We start from the raw sequence: 12,232 nt of genomic DNA on the forward strand, positions 1-12,232 counted from the left end.
GTTATCTATTCCCTTTCTGAATAATGCATAGTGGATATCAAGTATGTTTCTGAAAATCTTTTCTCAGAGGCATGAAGTGGGCTGATAATCAGAAAACAGTTTGTGGACACCTGACCATAGGATTCATGTGCTTTAGGAACATGTCATTCAACACTTAGTCCCTATTTACTGTTATAGTAAATAGCAACACTACAAGGGTGTTAATAAAGTCAGGTACTGATGCAGGTGAGGTGAAGAGGCCTGGGGTGTGTCCCAAAAAGTATTTAGTGGGGTTGAAATCAGATCTCCATTTAAGATCTTCCACTAAAACCCATGTTGAGCGTATCTTACATTTACATTACATTAAATTCAGCAAATGTTCTTTTCCAGAGAGACCTACAGTTATCTCAGTTATACAGCCGAGAAATTGAAGATTTAAGGGTTTTGTTTAAGGGCCTAGCAATGGCAGCTTGGTGGTGCTGGGATTTGAACCCATGACCTTCCCATCAAAAGTTCAACATTTTACCCACTGAGCTACCCTCTTCAAAGAACTGGCTTTGTGCACAGGTTTTGCTCTCATTGTTCAAGCGACAGGAAAATTGAATGCATTTATAAATGCAAAGTGTAATTTTTATGCAAATGAAAAATACGATGTGAAATAAGCGTACACTTACAACCCAACCAAGTTTGTCACCATCTTCCACTTACATTCAACGACTTGCGAGACAAAGTTCCCCTTAAGAGCATTTTTTTTTTTTATTAAAATGTGTTTTCCACACAAGTTTTAGTAATGAAAGCACTGGTTCTTAATTCTTTGGGGTCGTTGTTTTTTTTTTCCACAGTGATGGAAATCTATTATTAAATATTTTTTAATGCCTGTAAATAAAGACAATTTGGGTCATAATTTAAATAAAAATGTCATTTATTGAAAAAATTTTAATGTAAAAATGTAAAATTTTACATTAAAATGTAAAATTTTTATGTAAAAAAAAAATTGCTATTATATTGTACAGATACAAATAAGTTGCAAAAGTTTTTACAAAATGTCACAAAAGTGAGTGCACCCCTCACCATTTTATTATATGTTCTCAAGGGACAAATTAAACTCGTATATATTTTAGAATAGTCATTGTGCAGCTTGTAGAGCAGTACAGATTTACTGTCCTCTAGAAATAACTCAACATACAACCATTATTGTCTAAATAACTGCCAACAAATGTGAGAACCGCTATACAAGCTGCACATCGACTACTCTAAAAGCCCTTAGAGTAGTAAGAGAGCTCTAAGAGATTTAGTATCTTAAGAAGATACTAAAATGGTTGCTGAAATGTGACGGGTGTGCTCACGTTTGTGAGATACTGTATTTGTAGGAGTCCTTGGCTATGAAAAGTGAAACCCTAAATGAAAATAATGCAAATAATTTAAAATATTGTTACTTGTAGAACATCCTAAAAAAAAAAGATGTCTGATGTAGAAAGTTCTAACACTGGAGACTCCTTTAGTTGTCGTTAAACGTGTACGTGTATGTAAAGCGTCCCTGTGAATAAACTGTTACTATAGAAACACAAACGTTTCAGGGTGAACGTTGTGAAGTCCTCGGCTGTATGTACGAGTAGAAGAGGACACATTCCAGCTCTCTTTGCAGCAGAAATGAGAAGATACTGTAGATGAAGAGAGAGAGAGAGAGAGAGAGAGAGAGAGAGAGAGAGAGAGAGAGAGAGAGAGAGAGAGAGAGTGTGTGTGTGTGTTTGTGTGTGTGTGTGTGTGTGTGTGTGTGTGTGTGTGTGTGTGTGTGTGTGTGTGTGTGTGTGTGTGTGTGTTTTTAGGGGACGACAAATATTTTCGTGAAGGAGACAGTGAACAAGTTAGTGCCCTCCAGCACCAGTTGTTTGCTCCTACCCTTCGCTCTTCCCCCTTCTAATACCCCCCTCCTCGGTCAACCCTCTCCACACACACACACACACACACACACACACACACACACACACACACACACACACACACACTCACACACACACACCCACTTTTCATACTTTCACTCTCTTTCAGTCACTTTAGACAACTCGACCTGTTGCTGCACATCCACACACTTCCTGAGCTTGCACTCTGAGGGGTGTGTGTTTCATTCATTCATCCATATTGCCTCTTTTTATTTTTACCAAGACACTTTCATCTCGAGCCTGCTGGAGTTTAATCGGTTGAGAGTTCGGTGCAGGATTTTCACAGGACGTTCGTGTGTATTTGTCCAGGGGAGCTGTGTGTGTGTGTGTGTGTGTGTGTGTGTGTGTGTGTGTGTGTGTGTGTGTGTGTGTGTGTGTGTGTGTGCAGCTCAGTGGGACTGTAAACCTGGATGACAGTGGTGAGTTAAAATGACAGCTGAAATGAAAATGTTGGTTTCTTTCTTTCTTTCTTTCTTTCTTTCTTTCTTTCTTTCTTTCTTTCTTTCTTTCTTTCTTTCTTTCTTTCTTTCTTTCTTTCTTTCTTTCTTTCTTTCTTTCTTTCTTTCTTTCTTTCTTTCTTTCTTTCTTTCTTCCTTTTTTCACTCCCACTCTGCTCTATGCATTTGAAAGCCACTCTATGTGATTCACACTGCCATATTTCTGCCAAGCTTTTCTCCTCATTTGGACATTGGCCAGCCACAAAGTGCACTGTTGCTGTAGTATTTCACTTACAGTTAGTTACATTGAGTGCAAAAGTTTATACACACCCCCAACACCTGCTTTCAAAAAGCTATGTATTAAATATCTGGCAAAAAAATGCAACAGTTTTTTCAAAAAAACTAAATGCTTGATATTAAAACCAAAAAAGTAGGCATAGTCTTCAGGCCTGATTAGCAAGAAGTATGGGCAAAGATTGGCAAGAATTTAAAAAGCAATATAACCAATATAATAAAATACCTGTTACAACCTAGAGCTCGTAGTGAATTCCACAGACTGGGGAAAAAGCTGATGATATAAATGAAATTAATTGGCGTTAATGTCAATGTGTGTAATATTACATATACACCGAAAATTTTTATACTCTCAGACTCAAATCATCAAATCTTTTTGCTTTGTAACCTGTTTTATAACTTTAATAATGCATCTCTGATGTAATGCTAATTCAAGGACACTCATTGTAATGCCTCAATTCTGTAGACTAATGTGGAAAAATTTCGTGCAGCATTTTCAGATGTTCGTGTGCATATCGGACAGTGCGTATATTCAACAATGATGTCTTTCTTGCAAGAACATTTTTTCTGTTCCCGAACGATTTACACTCCCTTATTGATTTATTTTGGGTTTTTTTGGAAGACACACTCAGTAAATCCGCCAGGCTTTTGACCTTAAGCGGACAAAAGCGAAGACATTTCACTTTAATGCTTTTGTCTAAATCTGACTAACGTGGCTGCTTACTGTCTGAGCAAAGCGTATGTTGTACATGTATGTTGGTGAATAAATTATATATATATTTGTTATATTGTATTACTAACCTTATATGGAGATACTGTGTGTGTGTAGTGTGTAGTATGTGTAGTGTGTGGTATGTGTAGTGTGTAGTATGTGTAGTGTATTTAAGTCTGAGTGTGACAACTGATTTCACACCTACAGGGATAATCCTTTATAAAGTAGAGAAATGCTGTTATGTAGAACCAGCTGACATTTGGAGACACAGAAAAGATCTGAGGAACCCCGTAACCAGAGCCACAGCACACCATGGGTCAAACTGCACTTCATAGCATCAGAAAGATTTTATCCCAGTGGAGAAATGTTGCATCTTCAGGATCTTCAAAATACAGTTGAAAGAGGCACGTTTGAGGCCAAGCTGATTGAGACACGAAGCTGATCCTTATTCCGCTTATCTGTTTGCTTTAGGTATCCGTGTATACGAAGTGAGTTGGTAATCCTGGAATGGAGCCAGTTGGATGAGAACATGTGGCTTTACATGCAGGAACAGGACTGACTTTCACTGGTATGTGAACACAGAGCCTCTTTTCTCTGTTTCTTAAACGCCATAGCAACTTCAGAGTAGCATCAACGATCTGTAAGTCAATGAACAGGAAACAGGAAGTGTTGGAAAACTGCTGGGGTTAAAAAAACAAACTCGTGTCCTCCCCCTCCCAAAAAAGAGATCATTTTCCAGTTAAAGGATCGGAAATATTTGCAGTTTCTTCTGTTGGAATAAAACACTAAATGTGTGTAGTTGTAAAGAAATAATCATCATTTTATATGAGAATTTCATTTCCTATAACAGTATTGTTTTTCTTCATTCCTATTTAAACGCACAATAATAATTATGCAATGCTACTTTTATCCAGTTATAGGTGCGTGTACTGTTATGGGATGTCTATAAAACGAATTAGTTCCTCTTATCACTTGCATTATAGCATCAGTTTTTCTGTCACGCCTTCAGATTTCTCTCTGTCTATCCCTCTATTACTAAAAAGAAATACTAGAACTGGAGACTCCTTCAATAAATGTCTTGATACGTTTATGCAAGTTACACACTCCGCCTGATTTTTTATTTATTTATTATCAACTTAGGTTTTATTTAGAATCTTCCAATGAAATTGTGTCTAACATCTAGATAAGAATAATAAAAACATTTTTCAATTCTCTTGGAAAAATTGTTCATCTCTTCAACTTAAAAATTCCACTAAGGCTCCAATTAACCAATAAACAAGTTAACAAGGTTATACCTTAAGGTATAAAAAAAAGAAGTTAAAAACATACAAAGATCAAAAGAAGATATGTGATGGAAGGGTAAAAAAAAAAAAAGGACAACAATAGTAATAATAAAAAAACAAAAAAATCTGGAAGAAATTCAAAAGACAAAACTGCAGCTGTAGTAAAAAATATCTAATTCCCTCAGGAACATATGGAAAAGGCACCGATCCAAAGAAACTACAGAGATTATCCAGATTATCTGTAGTTTAGAAGATAAGAAAGCGTTGTAAACACGCTATGAAGACAAACGTATTGGGACACCTACTATTTCCAGCCATATGTGGTTCTTCTCCAAACTGTTACTACAAAGATGAAGGCACGCAAATGAATAGGACGTTGTCTTTGGATGTGGTGTGAGATTCAAACCTGTTCAGGCACGACAATGCGCCGGTCCATGAAGATCTGCTTCACATGGGTTCGAATGGAAGATCTCCTACTATAGAGCTCTGACTCTCAACCCTCCTGAACTTGATGAACTGGAATGCAGACTGCACCCCAGTCCTCCTCATCTCACTTACATCAGATGGAATTGAATAAAAACAGGAGGGCGGTTTTTCATTGTCTCCTTGCCTGATTTATAGCTGAATGAGCGAAATCTCTACAAGCACACTTCAAAATCTAGTGGAACCTCCACTCTTCTGGAATGTTCCACTAGATTTTGAAGTGTGCTTGTAGAAACTTTTGTCTTCATAGTGTGTTTTTCAACGCTTTCTTATCTTCTAAACTACAGATAATCTGGATAATTTCTGTAGTTTCTTTGGATCGGTGCCTTTTCCATATGTTACTGAAGGAATTTGATATTTTTCACTTCAGCTGCAGTTTTGTCTTTTGAATTTTTTCCACATTTTTTAGTTTTTCATCTAAAATATTATTACTATTGTTGTCTTTTTTTTTTACTCTTCCTTCACACATCTTCTTTTGACCTTTTTATATTTTTAATGTCTTTTTTTTGTTTGTTTGTTTTTTGCTCTTTTTTTGACCAAATTCTTGTTAATTTACATTTTTTATTTCCATTGAAATTTTATTTTACCTATTTTTTTTTTCTAGTATTAGTTGATTTATAATTTTTTTATCTTGTCTTTGCTATATTCTTTATTTTGCCTTTGTTTTATCTTAGAATGTTTTATCTTAACACAAATTTTTCATTTGTGTTAATTTTTTTCTTAATCTATTTTTTCTTCTTTTTTTCTTTCCTTGTTATTTCTTTGCAATATTTGGTCCCTTCATCCAAGTATCCCACACTGAACGAACTTGCAGTGTGTAAAATGTACATGTTATATTACGTCTCTTCTATAAAAACATCACTTTCTGTATGCACATGACCTTGATAATGATCTTATTTTTCTCTCTCTTTCTCACTCTCTCTTTCTTTCTGTTTATTCTCTTTTGCTATCACACACACTCTCTGTCTCTCTGTCAGATAAGGAAGGGAAAGTCGCGGCTGAATAAAGCAAAGCTGAGCGTCATCTCGGAAGATTGGGCCTGCTGGAGGAGAGATAAGATAGCGAAGAGACTCGAGAGGAGCGACCCATAGAGGAGAAAAAAGAGAAAAAGAGAGTGGGAGAGAGTGAGAGATGATGGATCATTTGTATTTGTGGATCTTGCTCCTTTCTCTTTCTCTCTCCTATCAGAATGTGTCTGCACAAGCTGAAGGTACGAGGCTGATTCCTAGCTCACGTGTTTCTCCGTGTTTACTCAAAGCACTGCACATATTGAACAGATAAGGACTAGAGGACGACACACACTCTTTCAAGAAGCTGTATTTATATATCATGGGAATTGAATTAGCATACCAAAGTACACAAGACTGTCATTCTGAGTGCTTGAGATAATAAATCAGACAATGTGAATGCAATATGAAGTCTTTCTCCAATAAAAAGAAATGTACATATTGCACACAGGGGTTGGACAACTGAATCATGTGCATATATATACTCTATACATATCTATATCTATGAATGCGTTTACACTTCGCATTAACATGCGATCACTGTGGTCCGATCAAGCAGATCGGATCATCGGTCAATCAGGACACGACATGTTTACACTTGGCAACATGACTTCTCTATCTGGATAATCGATCAATATTTAAATAAGTCTGCAGAGTCGACCTAAAGTGGTGGGTCTGTTGGAAAATGTTTTAAGTCACGGGACATTTTACAATTCCTGCAAAACGAGATGGATAAAGAGGCTGCAGCTAGTAATAATGTGGATAGATTCCGTTGTGGAAATAGTAAAAAAATAAACATAGATTAGAAAACGTTGCAAGCTGTGGTGGGAAAATGCGCATTCTTTACAGAGAATGAGTTGCAACTTTTGAATGCGCAGACAATTTGCGATGTACTCCGCCCATGATTGTATCGCAAAACAACACAGACAGGGGGCGGGGTTTTGCGTGACGTAGACCTGCGAATGCAGACACAATAGCTGGATTGCGTTTACATTACACTGAGATCCGATCACAACAAGTCCTCGATTTCCTCATGACCGGTACACAATGATCAGATATAATTTCAATCAGAAGCGTGTTTACACGTGTCTTTTCAATGTATTTGTGGACAACATCCGGATACAGGTCGCATGTTAATGCCAAGTGTAAACGCAGCCTATATCATAAAGTATGTATGTGTGTGTATATGTATATATGGTTTCAAAAGGTTTATAGAGTTTTTGTAACATGGCTACTAATGCAATCCACACAACATAATTGGAAACATAGGGAAGTTTTAAAAGCATACAAACTGTTGGTACACGTCTTGCTGGCGAATCTGTGACTAAGACAGCAAGTCTTTCTGGTGTATTTTGGAATAGCAAGTCAGGAGATATTTTCCTCCATTTCCTTCTGGCCACTCTTTGCAAGTGTCTTCTTCTTCTTCTTTCGGCTGCTCCCATTAGGGGGCGTCACAGCAGATCATCCGTCTCCATACCCCCCTGTCCTCAACATCTGGCTCTTTCAAACCAACTACCTACATGTCTTCCCTCACCACATCCATAAACTTCTTCTTTGGTCTTCCTCTTTTCCTCCTTCCTGGTGTCTCCATCCTCAGCATTCTCCTACTGATATACCCCATGTCCCTCCTCTGCACATGTCCAAAGCATCTCAATCCTGCCTCTCTCTCTAATCCTGTTCATCGTCGTCCTTCCCAATGAAAATATCGCTCTTTGCAAGTGTAATGGCTCAAAGTTTCTCTCAACTTTATCTGTTATCTGCATGAGAAGCCCCTACACCATACTAATAAATTATTGTTGTCTTAAACCACATGTTTTTATGTCCAACCTTATGGTCTACCCCCTGTATATATACAGTATATACAGTACAGTATCTGAACCTGATAGCTCTGTAGTAAAGTCTGGCTTTTTACACTGTTATACGTGAACATCTGCATGTCGTCTGCACTTTAACAAGGCTGACACGTCTAAAAGAATTCTCCTTCTGCTATAAATCATCTATACCCGTGCATCCTGCTTGATCCCGTATCTCTGACAAAGCAGAATATGTAGGAGAAAGTTCACACCATGTCTATTAAGCACCATGAAATGCTAAATTGTGTATGTGTGTAATATTCATTACTGAAGGTATGAGCTGAAATTGCTAATGCTTATGCCCCAAAGTGCATCCATTTTCCCTTTGCTCACCTGCTTTAATACGTATTAAGCTTTCAGCAAAAAGTTTAAACTGGCTGACAGGTATGTGAAAAGAATGCGCCAGGACGCTCAAGTAGTGTCTTCTGAAGAATTTGGTTTCCAAGCGAGTCAAATTAGCATCCTAGAGAATCAAATTGGCTCTGAATATGAGGGATGGCAGATACTCTCTCACCTATCTGGTCACTAAAACACAGTGGTGGATGAAGTAGATCCATTCGGTAAAATATTACTTTAGTAAAAGTAAAATGTCCCTTTAAACTTTCACTTGAGTAAAAGTACAAAAGTTTTTGCCTTTAAATGTACTTAAGTATCCAAAGTACTCTAGATTTATTATGGCTATAATGTTTCTATTATTATTTTTTTTTTTTTTTACAAGACTCTTTACTTAATCAACTCAGTTTTGTGAAAAATGTGACTCTTTACACACTGATCTATTGATAGAATGATATTAATGAGTCAAACACTGATTTCTATTAAAATGATCATGAGCCCAAAACTTTTCAACTACTTGAAAAAAAAAAAAAGGTCATCTAAACAAGGCAAATTAGAGTCTGGAGTTTCTTCATCATTTCTTCCTCTCTAAATGTTGAACTGATGCTGAACTGTATGTTGGTGATCAGTAGATACACAAAGCGCCGATCAAAACACGCTCTAAACGGAGCGAGCGCTCGATCCTGATTGGTGGATCGCTGGGCGTTTGACCAGTTAAGTTTTTATCCTTCTTAATAAAAAGGAACGACTGATTTCGCAAAATGTAGTTGAGTAAAAAAATATTTGACTTTGAAATATAGTGAAGTAAAAGTCTCACTAAATGGAAATACTTCAGTAAACTAAAAATACGTAAAAAAGCTACTTAAATACAATAACGATTTATATTTACTTTATTATTGTCCACCACTGCCAACACATCGTGGAAGTCTGTGAATAGCTTTAGTGTTGGCCGACCTCCTCACGATGTCTAGCTTTTCTTCAAAATGTTTTTTCAAATATGCCTGAGACCAAATCAATTTCTCTTCCTCTGTGGGCATAAAAAAGTCTAACTCAGGTGTATTAATGTGTGCAGAGCTACACACGTGTTTTACCAGTCGAACTTGGCTGTAATAGTTTCCCTCTGACCAACCAATCAGAGGACGGAAAAATTCTCTGTGGTAAAAGGCCAGCAGTTCTGATTCTGAAAGGCCCTGGGGAGATTAGATTGACATGGCACCACATAGAGGCTGAAATCTGCATCCACATACACGTACTGGAAGCAGTGCAGCCGAGAGAAACGCTACGACATAAAGATAATAAACTGTTGGGAATAAATGAATACAATTTCATAGAACAAATATTATAATTTAGGTTGTAAATGTATGTCAGTGCTTCTGATAGTGTTTAGGCCAGCAGAGAAGACTTTTCTGGTCCTGACCTCCCATCACTGAATATTAGGAGTAATAATGTTATTGTTTCTGTGGTAAATGTCAGCTGTATTGCTTACAGCCTGCATTGGCATGCTTTTTTATTGACAAAAGTATTGGGTCACCTGACTCTTCCAGCCATGTGTGGTTCTTCCCCAAAGTGTTATCCCATAGATGGAGGCACACAATTGTATAGAATATCTTTGGATGCAAAAAAAACCCCAAACTGGCTCCAGCATGGCAATGCACCAATCCAGCGCCATTAAAATATAGTTTATATGGGTTGGAATGAAAGATCTCAAGTGGCTTCTATATAGAGCTCTGACCTCAACCCTATTGAATACCTTTGGAATGAATACATCAGTACCTGAATTTGCTACAACCCTTGTGCACAAATCTCCACAAGGACACTAGTGGATCATCTTCCCAGAACAGTGGAGTCTATTTTAACAGCAAATGGGAACTAAAGTGGAATGGGATGTTCGAAAAAGATGCACATGCCAAACGTATGGTCAGGAATTTTGGTATGTTCTTTTTCAAAAGCAAAAGTTCATTTGAGAAGCAAAACAAGATTTACACAGTAATAATTCACACTGGCGCTTTTATGTAGAACATTTTGTTATTAACCATTTTTGATGGAGCCTCAACTGTCAGCTAGGAAAAGTTTGTATAAAAGAGAGTGCATGCTTGGTGGGAATTAGCTAACGGCTAAATCAGAAAATCCTGTACGTCTGACAAAAATGCGCTGACTGTAAGATCAGATATGTCCAACTTTACTTCATACCCCGTGTAGTGAAATAGAGTCCTACCGATGGAAGGCTGAATGATTTTTAATAGAATGTAATCTTTCCCGAAGGCACAGTGCGAGTTAATTAAACGGCAGTTTAATCCCCACACGGTCCTACACACCAACCTGTACATGTCACAGGGACTTCTCCTCAACACTAGCAGCTCATATAGCGCAGCTCCGAGCTGCGTCTTTTGTTGGATGAAGAATCTGCCTTCACCTGTCACCTCTATATTATAACGCCGTCACATCTCTCCTGAGATACGAGGTCGATGGTGGTTCCTGTATTCGGATATTTGGATTATTTATATTTCAAGCTGTGTTGATGGATGTAGGTAGAAAGCAAGGACGTAAGGATGCGTGGCAAAAAAAAAATAAAATAGAAAAAGTGGAAGAAAGATTTTGGATTCATATCCTCACGGTGCATCTGGTTTTCACCTGCATGCTCAGACAGTCAGAGACAGATAACATCTGTCTGCTTGAACTGATTTTCCACTTCGTCTGTTTTTAACTCGGCCTCTGGCTGGACCTGTCTGAATCCATAACGCGGCCTGCAGCGCTATCTGCCTGACAACGGATCCTCATATTCGGTACGCAAACATTAGTCACACTCTTCTGTAACTTCTTCAAACATACACCTAAAAAAAGGACAGACATTACAGCTGCACTTAACCGAGACTGAAACTTAATGCGTTTTTTTATTAGATTTTTTTTTGGAGATCACGCACTTAATTTAAATGCTAAAGTCGAGTATAGATGTGCCTCCTCCGGAGAGTTCAAACGTGTGTTTAATGTACCGTACCTTCCGAAAAGAAATGAATGAGATGAAGATTTGTGCAGCGGGAGAAGTCGTGAGTGTAGCAGCACTGTAAATATGTGATTCTTCTTCTCTGCGGTGGGGGGGCTAGTTGGTGGTGGTGGGGGGGAAACCAAGTCTCCTCTCTATAAGCTTTTACTGGAATACACTGTAGAGATTTTAATAACCAGTGGTGGACAAACCATGTAGTTAAAGTGTCTATTTAAACTTTTACTTGAGTAAAAGTATTTGCCTTCAAATGTACTTGCGTCTAAAGTACTGTGATTTATTATGGCTATTATGTTCCTATTATGATTTTGTCACAAGACTTTTTACTTAATCAACTCAGTTTACGTGAAAAGACTCGAATGTTACACTGACGAATTAATAGAATGATTAACGAGGTCATGTGTGTTGTGGCGAGTTCGAGTCTGGAGTTTCTTCATCATTTATTCCTCTCCTTAAATGTTCTGCTTGATGTTGAACTGATGCTGAACTGTATGTTGGTGATCAGTAAATAACTGTATGTTGGTGATCAGTAAATGCACAAAGCGCCGATCAAAACAAGTTCTAAACAGAGCGAGCACTCGATCCTGATTGGTGGATCGCTGCGTGTTTGAGTTTTTATTCTAATAAATAAAAAAGTAACGACTGATTTCGCAAAATGTAGTCGAGTAAAAAGTTGTGTAGTAAAGTTAAAGTAAAAGTCTCACTAAATAGAAATACAGATGTGAAGTACAGATACGTGGAAAATTTTGTAAGAACGCAGTCTTTCTAATACATTTCTATGGGAGCGTCTCATTCAGCAGTCTTTGCTATGAAACAGTGAGAGTTACAGTGAGAAATGAAACAAATATTAACTTTAACAGAGTCTGATTTGTCTCTTTGCCATGAAAGTGAACTTAATCCCACAAAAGATTAA

The 12,232-nt window shown here is 37.6% G+C and overlaps 1 protein-coding gene across 3 annotated transcripts in view; it reads left to right on the top strand.

The window, feature by feature from the left end:
- The first annotated feature begins 1,986 nt into the window (after positions 1 to 1,986).
- col7a1l (collagen type VII alpha 1-like) overlaps positions 1,987 to 12,232 on the top strand; it is a 101,619-nt gene continuing 91,373 nt past the window's right edge. For all 3 annotated transcript variants that reach the window (XM_083527919.1, XM_083527921.1, XM_083527920.1), the window contains exons 1-3: positions 1,987 to 2,338; positions 3,834 to 3,930; positions 6,106 to 6,338. In XM_083527919.1, coding sequence (XP_083384045.1) covers positions 6,260 to 6,338 — 79 coding nt within the window. In that variant the 5' untranslated portion in view covers positions 1,987 to 2,338; positions 3,834 to 3,930; positions 6,106 to 6,259. The remainder of the gene's footprint in view (positions 2,339 to 3,833; positions 3,931 to 6,105; positions 6,339 to 12,232) is intronic.

The sequence above is a fragment of the Silurus aristotelis genome, assembly GCF_946808225.1.
Source record: "Silurus aristotelis genome assembly, chromosome: 24".
NCBI lineage: Eukaryota > Metazoa > Chordata > Actinopteri > Siluriformes > Siluridae > Silurus > Silurus aristotelis.